Here is a 24,477-nt window from a genome sequence, read left to right as displayed (position 1 = left end):
AGATTTGATTAATGTGAAAGCCAGTATATTGCGGAATAGCATCTACTATACAGCTTCGCTCAGACATACTTTTGTAATACCATGAGGGGTATTCATCAAAGTATGTAGAGAGATAAAGTGGAGAGATATAAAGTACTTCCCAATCAGCTTCTAACTCTCATTGTACAGGCTGTGTTTGAAAAATTACAGGAGCTGATTGGATAGTGATTTATTCTCTCCACTTGACTTTATATCTCTCTCCATGCTTTGATAAATGCGCCCTCTCCAAACCCCCACGACATATAAGGGGTTCCAGAAATCTTTACAAAGTGTGATTAAAACATATTTGGAATGATTCCAATGGAATCCCCCTTTAGTCTACAATACTACCTGGGCTGGTCATAAAACAAACCAAGCACAGCAGTTGCAGTACTTATCCTTACCAGCAGGTGGGTGGCCATGACATGTATTTTTACATGCTCTTATGATATGTGGATAATTTTGTCAGAATTTATTACAATTAAATATTCTGTGTGTGTGTGATTTATGCTTGGAACATAAATGTTTATGTGTACCTAGCAGATATGTGTATAATAATGCCATGTGTCGCCCCTAATGAAATTTCTACATATGCCCACACACCAGTCTATAATCAATATATATAACTTTCAACAAAGAAAAATAATCTACCTGAAAGTTAGAACAGAGTTAAAATCCCTATATATTTTATCTGCAGATAGAAATGTGTACTGTCTTTAAAAGTATATTTTTAAAATTTCCATAAATTAGCAGTTAAAATTAAAATGAAGAGATACTTAGAAAAAAGTATACAATTTGGAAAGACGTTTCCCACAATTCCTGTTGAATAGGCTATTGGCTTTTATACAACAAGCACTGAATGGAGCTTTTCTTCAAGAATAAAATTCTACGAGGTACAACGAGCAAACTGTATAGGTAACAGGGTCTTTTGTGAAACGTTTTCACTTCTTTGACACAACAGTTCATTAAAGAATTCACCAAACCTGGTGGAGACAAACTTGTAGATGTGGCTCTACTTTCTGCCTACTGTTACTTTTTATTTTAGGTAGACGTGGGTGTGGGGAGAAAAACAGTCACACACAACATCAGTAGCAATGCCATAAATACCTATGCTTCAGACATCTCTAGTTACCCAAAAATAAAATAAAACTTGTACAAACAACTTTTCAGGTTACCGAACAATAATTGTAGGTAACAAAAGCTGGCAGTATTTGTGTGATTTGTAGTTCCACAGCTCAGGGGAGTACTGAAATATACAGCAAGTATTTAATACAATTCTGGAGGTTAGATGCATCATATAGAGAACATAGGTTGGATTACATGAGACGCCAGATTGGTGACAGAAAATAAGATTTTAAACCTACCGGTAAATCTTTTTCTCGTAGTCCGTAGAGGATGCTGGGGACTCCGTAAGGACCATGGGGATAGACGGGCTCCGGAGGAGACATGGGCACTTTAAGAAAGACTTTAGGTATGGGTGTGCACTGGCTCCTCCCTCTATGCCCCTCCTCAAGACCTCAGTTAGAGAAACTGTGCCCACAGGAGACGGACAGTACGAGGAAAGGATTTTTGTTAAACCAAGGGCAAGATTCATACCAGCCCACACCATTCACACCGTATAACTTGTGTATAAACTAACCAGTTAACAGTATGAAAAAATAACATAGCATCAGTCGGAGACCGATGAAAACTATAACATAAACCTTATGTAAGCAAAACTATATACAAGTCTTGCAGAAGTAGTCCGCACTTGGGACGGGCGCCCAGCATCCTCTACGGACTACGAGAAAAAGATTTACCGGTAGGTTTAAAATCCTATTTTCTCTTACGTCCTAGAGGATGCTGGGGACTCCGTAAGGACCATGTGGATTATACCAAAGCTCCCAAACGGGCGGGAGAGTGCGGATGACTCTGCAGCACCGATTGAGCAAACAGGAGGTCCTCCTCAGCCAGGGTATCAAACTTATAGAACTTTGCAAATGTGTTTGAACCCGACCAAGTAGCAGCTCGGCACAGCTGTAGTGCCGAGATCCCTCGGGCAGCCGCCCAAGACGACCCCACCTTCCTAGTGGAATGGGCCTTGACCGATTTTGGTAACGGCAAATCAGCCGTCGCATGTGCCTGCTGAATCGTGTTACAGATCCAACGAGCAATAGTCTGCTTTGAAGCAGGAGCGCCAACCTTGTTGGCTGCATACAGGACAAACAGTGCTTCTGTTTTTCTGACTCTAACCGTACTGGCCACGTAAATTTTCAAAACCCTGACCACATCAAGGGACTCGGAATCCTCCAAGTCTCGTGTAGCCACAGGCACCACAATAGGTTGGTTCATATGAAAAGACGACACCACCTTAGGCAAAAATTGAGGACGGGTCCGCAATTCCTCTCTATCCATATGGAAAACTAGATAGGGACTTTTATGAGACAAAGCCGCCAATTTCGACACTCGCTTAGCCGAAGCCAAGGCTAACAACATGACCACTTTCCAAGTGAGATATTTTAACTCCACTGTTTTAAGTGGTTCAAACCAGTGTGACTTAAGGAAACTCAACACCACGTTAAGGTCCCAAGGCGCCACCGGAGGTACAAACGGAGGCTGAATGTGCAGCACTCCCTTCACAAAAGTCTGTACTTCTGGGAGAGAAGCCAATTCTTTTTGAAAGAAAATGGATAAGGCCCAAATCTGAACCTTAATGGAGCCTAATTTTAGGCCCAAATTCACTCCAGTTTGTAGGAAGTGAAGGAAACGGCCCAAATGGAATTCTTCCGTAGGAGCATTCCTGGCCTCACACCAAGAAACATATTTTCGCCATATACAGTGATAATGTTTAGCTGTCACGTCCTTCCTAGCCTTTATCAGAGTAGGAATAACCTCATCCGAAATGCCCTTTTCCGCTAGGATCCGGCGTTCAACCGCCATGCCGTCAAACGCAGCCGCGGTAAGTCCTGGAACAGACAGGGACCCTGTTGCAACAGGTCCTGTCTTAGAGGAAGAGGCCACGGATCTTCTGTGAGCATCTCCTGCAGATCCGGATACCAGGCCCTTCGTGGCCAATCTGGAACAATGAGAATTGTCTGTACTCCTCTTTTTCTTATTATTCTCATCACCTTTGGGATGAGAGGAAGAGGAGGAAACACATAGACTGACTGAAACACCCACGGTGTCACTAGGGCGTCCACAGCTACTGCCTGAGGGTATCTTGACCTGGCGCAATACCTCTGCAGCTTTTTGTTGAGGCGGTACGCCATCATGTCTATCTGGGCAGTCCCCACTGACTTGCAATCTGTGCGAACACTTCCTGATGAAGTCCCCACTCTCCTGGATGCAGGTCGTGTCTGCTGAGGAAATCTGCTTCCCAGTTGTCCACTCCCGGAATGAACACTGCTGACAGTGCGCTTACATGATTTTCCGCCCAGCGAAGAATCCTGGTGGCTTCCGCCATTGCCATTCTGCTCCTTGTGCCACCCTGGCGGTTTACATGAGCCACTGCGGTGATGTTGTCTGACTGGATCAGAACTGGTAAGTCGCGAAGCAAGGTCTCCGCTTGACGAAGGGCGTCTCAACTCCAGGACGTTGATGTGAAGACAAGTCTCTTGACTTGACCAAAGACCCTGGAAGTTTCTTCCTTGTGTGACTGCTCCCCAACCTCGGAGGCTCGCGTCCGTGGTCACCAGAACCCAGTCCTGAATGCCGAACCTGCGGCCCTCTAGAAGGTGAGCACTCTGCAGCCACCACAGGAGATGACCCGGACCACTTGTCCAGTAGGTCCCATTGGAAGGTCCTCGCATGGAACCTGCCGAACGGAATGGCCTCGTAAGATGCCACCATCTTTCCCAGGACTCGAGTGCAGTGATGCACTGACACTTGTTTTGATTTCAATAGGTTCCTGACCAGAGTCATGAGTTCTTGAGCCTTTTTCCGTTGGAAGATAAACCCTTTTCTGGTCCGTATCCAGAATCATGCCCAAGAAGGTCAGACGAGTCGTAGGAACCAGCTGCGACTTAGGGATATTGAGAATCCAGCCGTGTTGCTGTAACACCGTCAGTGAAAGTGACACGCTGTTCAGTAACTGCTCTCGTGATCTCGCTTTTATGAGGAGATCGTCCAAGTACGGGATAATCGTGACACCCTGCTTGCGCAGGAGCACCATCATTTCCGCCATTACCTTGGTGAAAATTCTCGGGGCCGTGGAAAGCCCAAACGGCAATGTCTGAAATTGGTAATGACAATCCTGTATCGCAAATCTCAGGTACGCCTGATGAGGTGGATATATGGGAACATGAAGGTACGCATCCTTTATGTCCAGAGATACTATAAAATCCCCCCCCTTCCAGACCGCCCTGAGCATTCCATCTTGAACTTGAACCTTTTCAAGTATAGGTTCAGGGATTTTAAATTTTAAATGGGTCTGACCGAACCGTCCGGTTTCGGGACTACAAACAGGGTTGAGTAATATCCCCTCCCTTGTTGAAGTAGGGGAACCTTGACCACCACCTGTTAAAGATACAATTTGTGAATTGCATTTACCACTATCTCCCTTTCTGGGGGAGAAGTCAGCAGGGCCGATTTGAAAAACCGGCGAGGAGGCACCTCTTCGAATTCCAGCTTGTAACCCTGAGAAACAATTTCTATTGCCCAGGGATCCACCTGTGAGTGAACCCAGATGTGGCTGAAAATTCGAAGACGTGCCCCCACTGGGGCGGACTCCCTTAGCGGAGCCCCAGCGTCATGCGGTGGATTTTGTAGAGGCCGGGGAGGACTTCTGTTCCTGGGAACTAGCTGTGTTGTGCAGCTTTTTCCCTCTGCCCTTATATCTGGCAAGAAAGAACGCACCTCGTACTCTCTTGTTTCTTGTGACCGAAAGGACTGCATTTGATAATGTGGTGCTTTCTTAGGCTGTGAGGGAATATAAGGCAAAAATTTTGATTTACCAGCTGTAGCTGTGGAGACCAGGTCCGAGAGACCTTCCCCAAACAATTCCTCACCCTTGTAAGGTAAAACCTCCATATGCCTCTTTGAGTCGGCATCACCTGTCCATTGCCGGGTCCATAGGACTCGCCTAGCAGAAATCGACATAGCGTTGATTCTTCGTTAATATGACCCCGGGTCAATAAAATGGTACCCTTATCCAGGGTATCAATTTCCGTCGATAAGGTACCTATCCACGCTGCTACAGCGCTACAAACTCCAGCCGACACTATTGCCGGTCTGAGTAAGGTACTAGAATGTGTGTAAATGGACTTTAAGGTAGCCTGCTGTTTGCGATCAGCAGGATCCCTGAGGGTAGCCATATCTTGGGATGGCAGTTTTACTCTTTTGGATAAGCATGTCCACGCTTTTTTCCCCCCTTGGGGAAGATTCTCACCGTATCCTGTCCTTAGTCGGGAAAGGATACACCCTAAGAATCCTTTTGGGAATCTGCAGTTTCTTGTCTGGAGATTCCCAAGCCTTTTCAATAACTCGTTCATGAGATGGGGGAAAGGTTACCTCAGGTTTCTTTACCCTATACATGTGTACCCTCGTGTCAGGGACAGGGGTAACCTGCAATTAGTGATTTAATCTCATACAATAGTGCTGCAAAAAGCTGAAATAATAAAGCACAGCATTTATGTTATCCTTGCTGTGACACCAATGGTCATAATGTTGTATGTACAAGAAAGTAGGCTACAAGGGGTATATTTACTAAAGTGTGGGTTTTTATAATTGTACAGTAGATGTTGCCTATAACAAACAATCAGATTCTAGCTATTATCTTCTAGAAGGTGCTAGATAAATTATACATAGGGCGAGATTGAATTGTTTTCTCGCCGGCAGCCAACGGAGCTATTCAGTTGTTGCTCCGTTTGGGCGCGATCAGCTGTCGGTGCCGGCATTTCAGCTCGTACCCCTTCCCGGGGATGGTGAGCTAAAAGAGTGAGAAGTGACCTGATTGAGCACTCAAATGGGACTTTTACATCACTTTGGTCGGGTTTAGCTGCTTTACACGGCTAAACCTGACCTCTCTGGTTGCGACAAGCGCAATAAAAAAAGCACAATTGAATATGCTTCCCGATCTCCCGTCACTTTAGAAGATGGGAGATCGAACGCAATAAACAATTGAATCTCGCCAATAGAATCTGGTTGCTACTATAGGCAATACCTCCCCTTCTAAAAACCCACACCTTAGTAAATATATCCCCACTTCAATACAAAACAAAGGGACACCAGCACCTTACCAAATTGTTACAGATAGTAACTATTCACTAAAAAGAGTGTGCACATGACAACCGAGAGCGGTTCAGAGATGGGGCTTTTTCCACATTTTCATTAAATTATACAGCATGTTTAATCAAGCATTTATTTTAGCACTTTCATGCAACAAATAGACAACATAAATTTGATTAAAAAAAAAATATCTAATTTCCTGACCATAACGTCAGGCTTAATGAATGCATTGATTTAATAAAGGAAATAACATCATGGGACCTAGCAAGAGTGATATCATATGCAATGATTCTCAGGCGTTGTAGATCAGTCACTAAACATTTCATGCCTTCAAACTGAATATTCTTTTTCCCTTCCCATAAATTCTTCATCAGGGTAAAATGAGAATCTGACATGAGAATAATGCATTTGTCTGTTCTCAGGTAAATGACAAAGTCTGCAAGGTATAAAACTTGATGTCCATTCCGTGCCCGGCATCTATTCATCTGCATTTTTAAGGACAAATGTATGAGCACCAATCTTCAGAAAAAGTTCTAACTCATGAAACACAAGCAAATATGTAACTACCTGGCTATTGAACTCCGTTAACACATGAGCAAGCCATTATTCTACAGGGCTCAAAACATTTCTGAATTTGAGAAAATGTCTGATCATTTCATTTTTGAAAGAATAGTAAAATATTCCATCCTGAAAACGGAATGGTAATATCACACCCCACCCCCCGCCCCCACCCAATAAAATGACACTGAGGGATATTTAATAACAAAATGCCAATGTACATCAACAGAAACGACATTGGGGTGAATTTACAAAAATGCATGTTTTCAATAGTAAAAAGTGCTGGCCATAGCAACTAATACCCCTTTCACACCGCTAATGCCCACCCGGAAAGTGGAAACAGGTCCTTCCCGGGTGGGATCCGGCATTGGACCTAACCTACTGGCTTCCCGACCCAGTGATATGCTGGACCAGATGCCATAGCGAGGGGGGGGGGGCGGAGCCGGCAGCGGGGGCGGCGCTGGGAGATGAGCTCATCTCCGTGCCGCCTCTTCCCTATGTAGTGAACGGGTCCCGGTTTGATCACGCTGCCACTGAGCCAGTATTAAACCCGGGTATAACACTGCTTTATTCCCGGGTTGAATTACCGGGTCAGGCGACCTGGGAATTCGACCATGGCCCTTTCACACTGCACACTGACCCAGGTTATTTGTGCGGTGTGAAAGGGGTATAATTAAATTCTAGCTATGATTTTCTAAAATATCCCAGATAAATGATAACCAGAATCTGACTAGTTGCTCTGGGCAAATCCGCACATCAGTAAATTTGCCATTGCCTAGTTTATACTAGATGTATGAAGTCAGCTGCAGATAGGTTAACACAGGTAACGACACATGTACACTTAATTACCCTCATTCAATCCTATGGTGACATTCCCACCTTGAGGTAAAATTGAATTTTGATGTATTTGTAATTATAGGAGGGGCGACAGGGGCAGTCGCCCCCAGGGCCTGACACATTACGGGCCCCCACAAACTGTCCCCAGAATCGGTTACTGGCACTGCTATTATTAACATAAAACCGGAGTGCACAGCATTTAGCGGTGTCTCCATTCTCCCTCCTTTCAGCTGTCACGGTCTTGAGGTATAATGAAGTCAAATCCCGCAAGACACTGTCCCAGAACCATGGCCACTGGACACAGAAGGAGTGGAGCCTGAGTGACTGAGTCAGACCTCAAGGCGCCATTTTAACTCAGTCCATTCCGACCTCGACCTCAGCGTCTCCAGCATGCCTTGGTCACCCCTGTGGTGCAGACACACACTGCAGAGCTTCAGTGCGGTGCTGCCAGGCTGGTGACCTGGTCCCTGACCCAGCGTGCACAATATAATGTGAGGTCAGAGTTCAACTACATCATAGGAGGAGTTATGGCATCTGCAGATTTGAATGAATGTATGCATGTATACAAAAAAAAAATTATATATATATATATATATATATATATATATAAAACTTTGATAATTTTATTTATAGGGGCCCCCACAGGTTTGTTGCCCTGGGGCTCCCCCAAACCTTAATCCGTCCCTGATGACAACTTGTTTTATAATACTTCCATTGAATGCAGCAACTTTACAGTGACAAGCAGTGATGGCTCCTACCTCTTTGGAGGAGGGGGGCTGCCGCTACTCGTGCTGCCTGGAGAGGAGAACCCAGCCAGCCTGGTCCCAGCACCTGCACAATGGATCTGGCATGTGCTAGGACCGTGCATGAGCATAACCGGTGGTGGGGACTGTGCATGCGCAAAACACCAGCTGATTGGGTCCACAGGAAGCCAGCTCTCTGCTAATCGCAGCCTATACTAGGTAAAATCCACCACTGGTAACAGGTAATATTCACATGCATAACACAGCAATTATATTACAGCAGATGTATGATTTTACTATCTACAAACCCTAAGTAATCTGTAAAGTGCAGCCATTAGTATTAATCTATTTCAACTAGATAAACTCTAAATTATTATCCATAAAGGGATCTAATCCATAATACTGCCCAGAACCTCATTTTTAGAACACTGTATGCTATACAGGTTGATTATCCCATATCCAAATATTCCGAAATACGGAATATTCTGAAATACGGACTTTTTTGAGTGAGAGAGAAATAGTGAAATCTTTGTTTTCTGATGGCTCAATGTACACATACTTTGTTTAATACACAAAGTTATTAAAAATATTGTATTAAATGACCTTCAGGCTGTGTGTATAAGGTGTATATGAAACATAAATGAATTGTGTGAATGTAGATACACTTTGTTTAATACACAAAGTTATAAAAAATATTGGATAAAATGACCTTCAAGCTGTGTGTATAAGGTGTATATGAAACATAAATGTATTCTGTGCTTAGATTTAGGTCCCATCACCATGATATCTCATTATGGTATGCAATTATTCCAAAATACGGAAAAATCCCATATCCAAAATATCTCTGGTCCCAAGCATTTTGGATAAGGGAGACTCAACCTGTATCTTTAATCCTTTCATGTGCGTTATTTCCACCCATTGAGAGATCTTAACACATGAGCACATTTCATAGATTCACTATGGACACATCAAAGCGCAAAACTATGATAAAACAAATTAGAGCAATAGCTTTAAAAAAATTTGAGATCATTACCATATATTTCCACAGATTTAATTTGCTTTCCTCTTTTAATAATTCTTAACGGCTATGTTTACTTGTCTATTTCTAATAAGCAAATAATTCATTCTTTTGGGTTTTGTCTTAATTTAAACGTTTATCAAGATGTATACAGAGAAAGAGCTATATAAATGTAAAAAAAAACTATACTAAAGACAGAATTAAATATAAATTCTATGAAATAATAGTGACTATTTCACTAGTAGCCATGTCACGGGACAAAAGCTTAATGGTATGTATAATAACAACATGCTTACTGAACACCAAATAATCTATGATGCTTTTTTTATTTTTTTATTAAATATTACGTCATTTAAATATTTTCCAACTAAATCATAAGGTTGCATCACTGCACAAACAGTCCCAGCCATAAAAAAAAGTACTGGATTAACACAATCTAGTTTGCAATGAAAACCTTCTGATAGCTCAAAATAATCCCCATGCAGAGTGCTGGCTGCAACAATGAATGGCTGGACCAAGCCTGAATTGTAAAAGGGAGAAACATGACTGGTAATTTACCAAGAGTGACCGCATTGGGGGAGGGTGCTAGAGGGACAACAAATGCATCAATTTCCATGTCTGCAGTCGCTGGGAATGATGGTCTCACAAAGGAGCAGGGAGGACCCAGCTGTCACTCCGACATGCAAAAGTAGGATACAAGGACTGAGGTCTTTCCACAACTCCACCTCTGCTACATTTGAATCCCAACAGGACAAAAAGAAAGAAAGAAAACTTTGGAGGTTTGATACCAGTGATTGCCAAGAACAAATACACAAAAAAAATTCACACGGAAACCGTTTCAGTGCTGGAGAACTAATATATTTAGACTGCAAGCTTTGATATCTTTTCATGTGGATACAAGTCCTTAGAGGCTGAGATGTAAGAGTTTAGTAGCAGAAGAAAATCCACTCAACAGGGATTGTGGGTTCCAGAACTTCTTAAAGTATTTTTCGGAAAAAAAAACGTCCTTCCATAACCCAGATATAATCTGCGCCCTACAGAAATAGCTCTAGGTGTTTGCTACTGATCAGTTTACCCTTTTTACAACTGAAATAAAAACTGCTTTATAACCATCTGATGTATCCCATGTGGCTGCAAAGTGGGGGAGGGAAAAGTGAAGGAGGGGGAGAATGTGACCCTAGCTTGCATCTTCAAACTCTTGCAGTGAGGAAGAAAACTCGAAATGAAAATACAAGAGTTCTCTTTTCAGCTGGAAAGTTGTTCGTTAACACAAAATACACAACTTTATTGACAGTGCATGGTCACGTACAGCTGCTGTCCACTGTGTCTTAAATCTTTTTCAAAAAATTCATAAAGGTTCAGATATTCAATCATGAGAACATATAAATTCTCATAATAAAAGTGCATGTGAGAAAGAGGAATCTGTTATTATGTATCACCATATAGCGCGTTCATACTATTCACCAATTTACAAAGTATATTTAGTTATTCAGATCAGACCCTGCTACAATGATGCCTACAATCTATATCCCCTATCATATGGACACACATATACACACTGGAGCTATTTAACAAATGAAGTGCCTGGTGGGAGCCTTGTTTAGCGGCTATCAGGTACATGTGGGCATATAATGTATGCTTCCTCTGTTTCCAAGAGGCATGGTAACTACCAGGAAATGCTCTTTCCTCACCGACTTTGACCAGGAAATGATGACAAGGCACACAGAACAGGATGCTGTAATATTTGTGTGATAAACTATGAAGAGAATTCTCCGGGTTTACACAATGATGGAGTCAGGTAATGTTCCATATGAATGCCACACAGTCTATGGAAATGTTCTATTATAAGAATTTGTCAGACACCCGGATCCACAAATTAGGAGATGCCTGTGAGTCAAAGAGGAAACAAAATCTAATCTCAGGAATACAAAGAGTCCGCCAATACATTCCTTAAGGACCCCTAATGGTCCCAGTTTTAAGGATAATCCACATCACATAGAAGTCATTTCACTGAATCAATTAAGAGCAAGCATGGGCACTTAACTCATGGATACACCCAGAAACGGCTTGAGACTCAGAGTAACACTGCATTATTATACAAAATAAAGTAATTGCAATTTGTGCCTGAAATTATGACATTTACGTGATTTTTCAGACCGCGCGTCTTTTTAATTTGATGGAATAGTGTTTTCCCCTCACACAAACCCTTGAGATGCAGATTCTATAAGTAATACAGTTTTTAAACTACTTCATTAGCATAATTGTAGGTAAGCATAAATATTATATCAGCAATGCAGCAATGGTAGATAGAACATAGATACAGTATGCACTGAAAGTCTGCCTACGGAACAGACACTGCAAAGAAATCATACATCAGGTTCCTTCTCAACTCAAACTGACCAAGACTGCTATACAGTAGTAGTTACTCTCCTGCTTTTGTTTTTGGGCAGCTTCAGCTTTACTGCCTCACAGCACTGAGGTCTTGGGTTTGATTCCCACCACAGCCCTCCCTGTCTGTGTGGAGTTTGTATAATCTCCCCGTGCTGGCGTGGGTTTTCTCTGGATACTCAGGTTTCCTCCCACAATCTAAAAAAATGTGGTAGGTGCATTGGCTCTTAACAAAAATTAACCCTATTGTGTGTGCACATGTGCTAAGCGCCAATGGGACTGAGACTGATTTGAATTACTGAATATTCTCTCTAAAGTGCTGCAGAATACTGTATGCATGCGCTATATAAATAACTGAAAAAATAATAATTCTCCCAGCACCAAAATATATATTACTGCCACCGCTAACTGAAGGTGGTTAGGATAAAATTCCCAAGATGATGAAATCAAGAAATTAATGTGAAATAAGTTTATATAGTGATAAACGTGTCATAATAAATTTACATGGAGCACATATAACTATTAACGAACATCTATTGTGCACACACATAATGTGGCCAAAGGCAAATGTCTATATGAATGTAGCAGGTCAATATATTAGTAATATCACAGGGTCCCTAGAGCAGTATACAGAATGTTACCTGGTTATCTGTCTGCATACTCATAAATATCAATCCAGCATACAAAATTCAAACAACTATTTGCCAGAGACAGGTGCTCTTAATATCTGCTACCTATGTGTAGCAGTGATCTCCGTGAGGCTTTTAGGTATTTTAGTACAAGTGACTCTGAAAATCACTTAACAGTCTTTTAATGACACAGACATGAAAGCAAGCCTGTGTCATTGATTGTATGAAATTACCATTGGTGGAAACAAAACATTGTATCTCCATAGAAGTTAAATGTTCTCCTGACTCTGCCTCTTAGTGTATGGTCAGTTTATTTTGGAGTTTCTCAAGTAGTAACTAACATTAACCTTTTTTTCATTAAAGTCATTGGCTGTTTTTAACTGATGCTTAGGAATCTAATTTGCAGTAGCTGTGAAATGTAATGTTTTTATATTTATTTGGTGCATGTTTCCAATAAAACAACACCTAAACGGGTGCTCTCTGCTGATGAATAACAAATCCACAGTACAATGGCTCTGATAGCACAGACTCGCCATGTACTGTGACCTGCATAAGCTGGATGAAGTCTGAACATAGCAGATGGCTCACTAGACCTGGATGAGATCAGAATTCACAATACAATGTAATGAGTTTAACTGGAGGGTCACTTGAAAGTCTGCATGGACCAGCATAAACATTGTGCATACTTTCCTCATTTCCATACATGGATGCTCACACTTTGACCCCCTTACTGCCTGACAATAACGAAACAAAGTAATATTATATATGTGTCAATTGAACAAATTAGCGGGTTAAGGAACCTACTTACTAAACTTAAAATAATGTCTGTTTTCAGAGAATTGCCGCATTTTATTGTAGCAAAGCTATTTAACAAGGGGGTATCTACTGTGTCCGTCTCAACAACTTTCCATGGTAACAGCAAAAAGTCCCAGTTTACTAAGACTCCAAAAACTTTGCTTTTTAAGCTTCGCTGTGTCATCCATTGTAGGATATAGGTTACATTTACATCCGCAATGGCCACACATCGGGGGTAATTCAGCTTCCCTGACATGCAGGGGTATGCCCAGCACAGGGCTAGTCTGCCCCGCATGTCAGGCCCTGCCCCGTCGCACAAGTACAAAAGCATTGCACGGTGGCGATGCTTTTGTGCTTGAAGAGTAGCTCCCCACCAGCGCAGCTCCTGCGCGCTGGCAGGGAGCTACCCGTCGCTATGAGGGTCACAGCGGCTGCGGCTGACGTCATGCAGCCGCCGCTGCCCACCCCCCCAACGGTCCGGGCACGCCTGGACCGCGCCCCCTAAACGGCGGCCAAACGTCAATCAGGCAGAGGCGATTGCAGGGCTGAGACAGCCGTCGGCTGTCTGGCATGCGCCGGCGCACTGCAGCGCCGATGCATGCGCAGTTCAGACCTGATAACTGCTGTGCGAAAACGCACAGCAGTGATCAGGTCTGAATTAGCCCCAGGGATCCAGAACTGGAACTAACCGAAATCTGACTCTTGCCAAAAAAAAAAAAATGTGCCAAATATGCAGCGATAAGGAATAATTTCAGTAAGTCTGAGTGAAATTCCACTTTGTGGGCTAGACCAATATTATTCAGCATTCAGCCTATTAAGTCACTAGAAACTTGGGGGGTAATTCAGAGTTGATCGCAGCAGCAAATTTGTTGGCAGCTCGGCAAAACCATGTGCACTACAGGTGTGGCAGATATAACATTTGCAGAGAGAGTTAGATTTGGGTGGGTTATATTGTTTCTGTGCAGGGTAAATACTGTCTGCTTTATTTTTACACTGCAATTTACATTTCAGTTTGAACACACCCCACCCAAATCTAACTCTCTCTGCACATGTTATATCTGCTACCCCTGCAGTGTACATAGTTTTGCCCAACTGCTAACACATTTGCTGCTGCGATCAACTCTGAATTAGGCCCTTGATCTTGTACAGTGCATAGTAAAGGAGTATACTTTAAAACAGAGATCTAAAGTCACTATAGTATATATAGCTTCAAAAAGACACAACAACAACCAAACCTATCAAATCTAAGCACCCTGAGCTATATTCACTCCCCTAAGATACACAATGGCCCTCATTCCGAGTTGTTCGCTCGCAAGGCGATTTTAGCAGAGTTGCTCACGCTAAGCCGCCGCCTACTGGGAGTGAATCTTAGCATCTTAAAAATGCGAACGATGTATTCGCAATATTGCGATTACACACCTCGTAGCAGTTTCTGAGTAGCTTCAGACTTACTCGGCATCTGCGATCAGTTCAGTGCTTGTCGTTCCTGGTTTGACGTCACAAACACTCCCAGCGTTCGCCCAGACACTCCTCCGTTTCTCCGGCCACTCCTGCGTTTTTTCCGGAAACGGTAGCGTTTTTTCCCACACGCCAATAAAACGGCCTGTTTCCGCCCAGTAACACCCATTTCCTGTCAATCACATTACGATCGCCAGAACGATGAAAAAGCCGTGAGTAAAATTCCTAAGTGCATAGCAAATTTACTTGGCGCAGTCGCAGTGCGAACATTGCGCATGCGCATTAAGCGGAAAATCGCTGCGATGCGAAGATTTTTACCGAGCGAACAACTCGGAATGAGGGCCAATGTTTGTGTGATCAACATGGAAATCATGAGAAGGCAAAAACAGTAGAAAGATTAATAAAAAAACTGAGAGGGCAATTCAATTGTCTGGCCGCCTATCGGAGTGATTCAATTGTTGCTCTGATCGTATGCCCATCACTTTCAAGCGCCCAAATAGATGGGGTTTTAGCCATGTATAGTGGATAAACCAGTCATGTCCTGGTTAGGGTGCCCAAACCACGGACTATTCGCATGTGTCTTCTGCGGCTGATGGGCGGCCGAATAGAGCAACTATTGAACTGCTCTCTTTTGTGCTCCCTAGTGACAGCCACGCGGGAAAACATTTGAATCGCCCCCCATAGCATCTTTTTGAAGCACACACACATACACCTGGGCTGACGCATGCAAATCATAGGCATATCAGTCGCATCTCCACTTGCTGCTGAAAGGATGAAACTTGGTGGTAACAGGGTATTCACACATATGCAAAATGAAGTAAGGGTGTGACACAGGTGTGTATGCTGGTGCAAGTGCGTGCTGATAACGGTGATCATTATTTGAACAAGCAGATGAATGAAGGCAGAGTAGTCACGCATATGCATTCAAATACAGACATGTACGAATTTATGCATTTACTTACATGCACACAGTGCAAGCTCCCCACTCTACTACTGGAAGTGGCAATATGGAAAATATAGCTAAATTACCAGAGACGTCTAGGGATTTGATCAGTTAATATTAAATATTAGATACTTCTCAACATATCGCTATTTAGTAAAATACAAACATAAATTACATGCGTTTCGATCTCTTTCCTCCAATGTCACACACACACACACACACACACACACACACACACACACACACACTCACACACACTATAATATCAAAGGATAAAGCACAAATTCATGGCAGATTCCACCTTCCAATTGCACCCTGAGGTATGTCTCTATAACACTGCCTGTGTCCTGAGGTAGATACTGCGATTGGTGTTGTGTAAAGCAAACGTAATAAACAGAACTCATGGTTTCTTCATTATGCTGTCGTGAGGTTGCTAAATAAAGTTCTGCTAGAACATAAGTTTCAGGCAAAGTAATTTCTGTTTTATAATGTGTCTATTACTGGCTGACTGGCAGCCATTTTACTGGAGACCAAAATGCACCAAATAATATATAAATAACTCACCCGCTGTGGTTTCTACATTGGAATAATGCAGTTGTTTATCAAATGATAAGTAAATGAGCAGTATGTAGAAGTGGCAGTATTGCATATCGTTCACTGCCACGTGTGTGTGTGTGTGTGTGTGTGTGTGTGTGTGTGTGTGTGTGTGTGTGTGTGTGTGTGTGTGTGTGTGTGTGTTATTATACATGTTCATTAACAGTGTACTTCAAAAGTAGATTATGTACTTGAGCAAAATGGTAGCAGTCTGCAGCTGTAGTTCAACATCACTTGGTTGCAATAATGGACATATATAAAATAATACACATTAATGAAGTAAAACTTAATAGGCATATTTTAAAATCAATATTATGATCAGACAAGCCATCACTGAGACCCATTTAGATCTGAGTGTCTCAAACTCCTGGAGAACTCTGCGTGATTGATTAAATTTGACTTCTTTAAGTGTGTTTATAGTGAAGAAATACAAAAAAAGTTTTTTAAGTTCTCCTAGGGAGTGAGTTAGGGTCAACCATGCTAGAATATTGTAGAAAATCTAGTTTACTTTGTCGTGCAGTTTAACTAAATATGTGTCAATCAAAGTGAATGACAGGTATATAGGTCCTCAAGTGTCCACACTACAAATGTTTGAAACCAAAAATAAAGGAGTCCAATCACACATACAGCACGTTGAGGTATAGGAATGAATAATGATAAGCAGCCATTAGAAAACTTGAACTCCTCTCTGATTGCCTCCATCACTGATCTATTTTTAATATGTCCTCTGGTCTCCAGTATGTTGCTATTCCTGGAACGCAAGCACAGCCGGTGGATTTAAATTAATGCTATTTGGCTATGCCACAGGAGGGTGCAACAGAAACACACCTACACAGAAACTACTGAGACTTGAGATCTTGTGAATGCATTAGGGTATTTTTAAATGACAACTAAATCCACAAATAAAAAAATTCATATATGGTGCATGAACATAAAATGTACTGTTCTGTCTTACTATGACTTCCACAACAGTAAGAGACACAAACCACAGTCATTAAACAATGACTAGATACATGCTGATTAAGAACAAAAAGCACAAAAGCCATAGCACAGTATGTCAGTTAGGATCGATGTGACATCACCTGTATTGCTCCTGTATGTGAATCCACCAAGCAGTACAAAGCCCTTCCCTTAACTAGGAGACTGCAAGAATGTGACGCAAAGAAAAGCTTATGTACTACTCCAAAGATGTGCAAAATAGAGAATCCTCACATTTAAGACACTAGCAGCAATAATTTACTGCTGCTAATAGAGTCGCCAGGTGCTATCCCATTAGTCCAGATATGGGGTGCTGATCCCTCAGGCATACAATGGCGCAATCCCTGATAAGCAGCCCAGGAGATCCATTTTTGCGGTGGTAACACATGGGTCCGGGAACTTATCCCTGATCCCATGTGTTATCGGCCGACAGTGGGTAGTTTACTGCACGGCAAAAGGGGCTATAATAGGATAGCCCTATAATACCATTGGGCTAAAATTGCAATATTAGCCCATTTTTGCCGTGCGGCAACAGGAAAACCCCCAGAGGGGCTGATGAATGAAACAGTGATAAAAGTGGAGAAGTTGCCCATAGCAACCAACCAGCTTTGAGGTAGCATTTATCAAGTACATTCTATAAAATGATAGGTAGAAGCCGATTAGTAGCTATGGTCACACCTCCACTTTTTTCACTGCATCAACTCCAGAGGATAGAAAACATGTTGGACAGATTGCACTTCATTGATTCAGGTGTAATATTTATCTCAGTAATGCACAATACCTATGTACCATAGTGGGTTTAGGTATAAAATGTGTTCTTCTGGAACGCTTGGAACTCAGAGATTATATACTAAAGGGTTACAGAAGGAATACATTGCTTCTAAAGTTAGCAGTGACAATATGGAATAAGTCTAATATAGACTATAGCAGCCAAAATGGGGAAACATAGGTGAACAAAATGATGTCTAAAAATATTTAGAGCTCTATAATTATTATTATTGTTTATTTATATGGTGCCACAAGGGTTCCGCAGAGCCTAACAGAGTACATAAACAAATGAGCAAAACAATAAAACAATGACTTACAGTACAAGAACAATGCAGGACAAGTATATGGTATATAAACAATGCTATATATATATATATATGTATATATATATGTGTCCAGTCAAAAAGTAGGAGCACTCACCAGTCTTCTTATAATTCTCATTATTTATTAGCAGCAAAGCATCAGTAGAGGGGTGTAATTGATTACACCCCTCTACTGATGCTTTGCTGCTAATAAATAATGAGAATTATAAGAAGACTGGGGAGTGCTCCTACTTTTTGACTGGATACATTTGTACTAATGGATCTCTGAGGATTCATTACTGTTTGGAAGTCACCCCAGCATATATGAATAAGGCCAGAGTGTGGACTGCTTCTATGAATATATATATGTATATGTTTTTATATATATATATATATAAATATATATATATATATATATATATATATATATACATACACACATACAGGGTGATTCAAAAGTCACAGTACACCCTTTTTGTTCGGGAAATGGGAAAACTGAATACTCCAGTAAGGTATGGGTGAGGTTGGCTATCTTTTAGGGTATGTACCGAACATGGGCGCCATCTTGAATCTAAGTCAGTTTTCCCATTTCTTGCAGTTTTTGAAACAAAAGGTGTACTGCGACTTTTGAATCACTATATATATATATATATATATATATAAAAGGCCTCAGTCTGTATCAGTTAAAATTAGGTAAAATTAGTGTGCACATTCTTTTAAAATATCTAAGCTTAATTAGATATATATATATATATATATATATATAAAATTATTATTATTATGCTTTATTTATATGGTGCCACATGGGATCCGCAGCGCCCAGTTACAGAATACATAAAAGAAATAAGCAAAGCAAGAAAACAGTGACTTACAGTTCAAGACCATATAGGACAGATACAAGGTATATAAACATAGCGACGATGAAATAAATATCAGGGCGGCAGAAAACTGGGGAATTCCGTGCCGTCGAAGGGAATATTGAAAAGAAGTATAAAATAAATAAATCTATACATTAACATTTTTATATATATATATATATATATATATATATATATACAATATATATATTTCCCCTTAATATAAGCTTTGTGGGACATGCTAGACTAGTACAGGCATAAAATAACCATAGATGGAAAATATTCTAAAGAAATGTGACTTATTCTAAGACTAGCAGTGCAGAATACAATCAACATTTGCATTGTATTCAAATAAAACCCAAGGAGGAAATGTTATTTCTTACTTTCATGACATGAAACGTTTTCATTCTGTTCAAACCAGAGAATTAGTTGGCCTTATAATGTGCATGTTGAGCTTGGAATGTTAACTTAGGCCGAAATTCCTCTATTCCCCAAATGAAAGTTTAAAATACAGCTAGAGTGAACATGATACCAGGTTGAAAGTAGAAGTAAAAATGGGGGTGGACACTGTAACAAAGAATGCAGTATCCCAGGCGTCAGTGCCACCTGACATCCTGACACTTGTTAACACCTTTAAGCTAACGGACTCAAGCTCATTTTGTGGCAAGGCTTATTCTGGGAGGTACAGATAGCAGGGTTTTTTTTAAAGTGCAATGCATGCTTTCTTATCATACATACTGCTGTTTTACTGTAGTTAAGAAAACAAAGCACATGTGCCATGATTGTCCTTTTAGCTCATCAACACACTTGCTTGTACCCAAGAACAGGACCTATTTAAGTTGATAATATGAATACGACGTTTAAAGAAAAAAGTTTGCTTAATAAATGTGTGCAAACTTCACTGTACTATAGGCATCCTCTAATGATATATGCTGCATATTAAGCAAACACAAATAATGACTGACTATATATATATATATATATATATATATTATATACACGTCACACACACTATGTGTATATTTATATCATATATATATATATATATATATATATATTCTTCATTATATGCATATATAGAGTCAGTAATTCCCTTAATATCTGTGCATGTACTGACCGAAGAGATCTATACATATGTTTTGATCCTCTACAAGACCACTTCTGGCTGTTCTCCTGACCAGATGACATGTTTGAATCTAGAGGTCAGCATCACCTCACCCACTGAATGACATTTTAGAAAGGAGAAAATAGCAAGTCATTCTTTACAGCAGGCTCCTCCCCCACTGTATCTGTACAGACCTTTAATAGCATTTGTCCTGACTGTAACTAGACTGGGCAGACAGATAATTCTGCACTCCACTAGTGTATCACTGTACAGCACCACACCACAAAAGGGCTTAAAAGCTTATCAGAATTCTGTTTCCATACATACAGAGAGATGGAAAAAAAAGCCTTAAAATATGAGTAATAAAACAGTATCTAATGCAGCTCTATAATGCATGAGCAATAGCATTACAATGAAGCTGAATGCATACAGTTTGGCCGCTCTAGCCAACTGCTCTCAATTAGTTTACAGGCTGTCAACTTCCATTACCTACTAGCCTAGCAGTCCCCTCCTCCTGCAATGCACCTTACTGCAAAGTGCCACAAATCACATCGACATGATGTATTTTATTTACTGTTCTACAATAAAGATCCAAATGTACCAACTAGGCTACACAAACCCCACCCCCACACACACATAGATACACACTAAACAACATCAATATCAAAGTATGAAAATGTGTTTTATTCCACTGAACCCATCAGTAAATCTTGTATGGTGAGACACACGTTAAGCCCCTTTTAACTAACATCGCCTCAGGGGGGAATAAAGGCTTAAATAGCCCCATGTGTCAGATGCAGGGTGTGTAGAGTGATGTAAGGGAGGAAGAAGAGGGTGACGTCTACCTGACATTGTATTCTGTGTGCCTGCTTCCCCTGCCCAGTGCACCTTTGTGTCCTGGGTGGGCGGCAGCTAGATGCAGACCATGCAATGTGTCAGCCTCGGCTCCACGTCTTGTTGTAGAAATTGCATTAAAGCAGAAGGTAGGGTGGGGGGAGAACCTTCGCAAGAGGTAAATGAATGCTTCCCTGGAGGACGGAGGCAGCAAACAGGAGGGGGCTGCCAGGCAATGCAGGAGGGGGCAATGCAGGAATTGGCTACACACCATCCTTTTTATTATTCCTCTACCTGCACAAGTTGCCATTTGGCGCAGCGCTTTCCTGTTGATGTCAATAGGCTGGGAGAGATCCCGGCGGGTTTAACGCATCGCCCCAGACTCCAGATGGACCATCCTTTTATTTCCCATGGCATCCCGGATTCCTTCCTTCCCCGCGCAGGTAATACATGTTGGCAGCGCTCCTGCACAGGCGCTTGGTGGCACATACCCACATGTCACACGCATGTCGTCAGCAGCACCGAGAAGTGCCCCTTTTCCCTGCCAGCATCGCAGGGCTCCGGAGGGGGCAGGTATCACACACCGCTAAAGAAACTTACCTTGCTAAAGCAATATAACGTGTGCAGCAGCAGCAGCAAATAATCCTCAATACCCTATGGGGGCTGCGGGCATGGAAGGGTTACACTCAGGCTGCAGGTATACATGTAACAGATTAGATCAGCAGTAACAATCCCTGCCAACACACAGCTTGCAAGACAGGAAATCCCAATACAAACCCCTAACCAAGAACAGAAAAATACATTATAATAACAATGTAGAAAGAAGAAGAAAAAAGCTACAAGATGTACACAGCACAGGGGTGCTACAAAATAACAAGTATTTCCTCCCTCTCCCTTCATCTGTCCTTTCCTGGACTGGGACAATATATCTTTATTTGAACCCATTTGTAAGGCTTGGGGGGCCTCAGAGCAGGAGGCTGGTGGGGAACCTCTGTCAATGTTGGGATGAAACTCCTGAATATCTCCCTGTAACTAATGAGAAAGGGGAGAAAGGACGGAGAGGAGGGGGGATATAAATAAAGGCAGCCTAGCTGAGACTTGAGTGTGAAATGTAAATGTTTCCCTTATATAGGCTGCAGCAGCCGTTGTTGGCCAGAGAAGGAGCCCCCCTTTCTGCACACAGACACCACCCCTCTGTAGACAGGCAGGTACCTCTTGCAAGAAGGAGGGGAAAGATGACCAAGTAATGAGAAAAAAAAAAAAACTTTACTTAACGTAGCGTAGGCCATTCCCTTCACCGCACCCAAATTCATCATCAGCAGCACTCCCCCCCTCCCCTGGCAAACAACCAACCAAAATCCCCTCCCAGGTCAGAATGGCCAGAACCACCTATGTACCTGCATTCAGCACAGCTGGAGGGACTGGGCTCAGATATAGATCATGCTCTGAGAAGGGGATGGAAACCAGAACACACGGCAGTGACTGGAAGCAGGCAAATTACCTTCAAAGTGGCTGGAAATAAGATGAAAAAGCTGCGCTGCAGTAACCCCTTGCTGGCTGAGCATGGACAGTTCTGCAGTACCAGCTTTGCCATGGGCAACGACTTACTAGGGTTCTATGCAGCACAGAGGGGTTAAACCAATCGGCGAAGGGGGCGTCACTCTGATGCAGAAGCAGAGATTGGGGGGGGGGGGGGTACTCCCCCCTACCTTCCCATTTAGGCCACCATTTAAGGTCACTCGCCCATCAGAGAGGCAACTAGTTTAAGACCTGGACCCACTACTGAGAAACAGGGCATGCTGCTTCTGCACTTCTCAAAGTGACTTTCCCTGGCCTGTCAATCAAAGCTGACATTGCGGTAAAGAGTGGGCAAAAAATAAAAAACTGTAGCTACTGCAGAACCTCTTTGCAGACTGGTGTGCCCATCACTGCCCTCTGATGCTGCACAGCTCAGGTCCGGCTGGCACCAATGTGCATTTCACAGTTAGACATCCGAAGAGGTTCTGCAGCGGCTGTGTGTTATCTCCACGGGTAACCTGTTCAGAGAGGAAGGGGGACCCTAATAGATATGTGACAGTTACTGATGCCCAGAAATCTGGGTATTTGAAAAAATAATAATAATAATAATAATAATAATAATAATTAATGGTTAAAAAATACCTGTCCTGTACTTGTAGCACCCAGTGCAGCTCACACCTAGCTGTATACAGATGTAGAGAGCAGCGCACACACAATCAATACACTGCAGCAACAGTGCCCGCTGCTGCTGCCCCAGAGGAGGGACCCTGCCCAGGCTGCCGGGCGCCCAGGTGACAACTACCCCCAAACACCCCAATAAACTAACTTACTCCGCGCTAGTAATGAGCCAGTGACAATGACCATGGGAGAAGGGGGGCAGCCATGCACACAGCAGCACCCACCTCTTCCTCCATAACGTGGCCGCTGCTGCTGCTGATCCGCTACCTGCCCCAGGGGGGAGCGGGGTATGGAGGAAGTTTTCCATGGGGGGGACAGTGAGAGGCAGATGAGGGTAGTAGGGGGGGATGAGCTGCCCCCATACATTAGCATGTGATTAGATGCGGATAACGGTCCAGGGAGCCGCTAGGCGGAGGAGCCTCAGCAGCAGCAGCAGCAGCAGCAGGTAATGTAACGGTACACACAGCCCCGGCCCAGAGCCCCTGCCCCCGCCTGCCAGCCAGCCCAGGAGCCCCGTCCCGGACCCGGGAACCCCGGTCGCCCCTCACCCCCTGGGCACTCACCGTTATTCCGCCTCGGGTTCGCCTGTTTTCTGCGCTTACACCTGGGGCCATCCGCCATGATCCTCTCGTTCTTGTGTCTAAATGCTGGAGTCACCTCCCTCCCCGCCCCTCCTCTGCCCCCCTCCCTCCCTGCTCTCCTCTCACCCCCCTTCCCTGCCTGCTGCTGCCTCTGTCCGCACCTGGTTTACGACACTCCTCGTTTACGACATCACCTAATCCCCCCCTTAGCCCTCAGCACCTCAGTGGAGTTAGGGGTCCCCTCCCCACGGGTGTATGGGCCAGGGGCCGGGGCTCAGGTGGGGGAAGGTGAGGTGTATGGGGGATATACCTAGCTAGAAGTGTCATTGCCTGCATACACCTCATATTTACATCTCCTGTTATGTTTGCATCTCATATGCCCTGTTGTGGAGCTACAAGTCCCAGCATGCTGTCCTGGTGGCTGGTGGTCCTGATGGGGTCTAGGCACAGTTTCTTTAAATCAGTACCAGCTGAGATAGGAATGAATATGTATATAGGCATCCATCCACTCCAAGTGTCACCCTGCTATTTCCACTTCACTACATATAAATAAAAAAAGCAGGACTTGCCCCTGACACTGACTAGGGGGTGTAGGGTGCTGCACCTATGTGCCACTCATACATTATTAAGGGAGGGGGGGGGGGGGGGGGGGGAAGGGGGGCGCGTGATGC

At 42.9% G+C, this 24,477-nt stretch overlaps 1 protein-coding gene across 4 annotated transcripts in view; it reads right to left on the bottom strand.

The window, feature by feature from the left end:
• The window catches only part of ZEB1 (zinc finger E-box binding homeobox 1), a 244,780-nt gene extending 220,893 nt beyond the window's left edge, over nt 1-23,887 (bottom strand). The window contains exon 1 of one of the 4 annotated variants that reach the window (XM_063922067.1): nt 23,789-23,887. In XM_063922067.1, the coding sequence (XP_063778137.1) occupies nt 23,789-23,846 (58 nt within the window). In that variant the 5' untranslated portion in view covers nt 23,847-23,887. Of the gene's footprint in view, nt 1-21,323; nt 21,440-22,426; nt 22,449-22,530; nt 22,635-23,788 lie in introns of those variants that run through there. The other 3 variants (XM_063922066.1, XM_063922069.1, XM_063922068.1) reach the window with 3 other exon arrangements.
• Nucleotides 23,888-24,477: the final 590 nt, after the last annotated feature.

This window comes from Pseudophryne corroboree, chromosome 5 (genome assembly GCF_028390025.1).
Source record: "Pseudophryne corroboree isolate aPseCor3 chromosome 5, aPseCor3.hap2, whole genome shotgun sequence".
NCBI classification, from domain to species: domain Eukaryota; kingdom Metazoa; phylum Chordata; class Amphibia; order Anura; family Myobatrachidae; genus Pseudophryne; species Pseudophryne corroboree.
The sequence above is the reverse complement of the archived record's forward strand: the minus strand, read 5'-3'. Positions and strand labels throughout refer to the sequence as shown.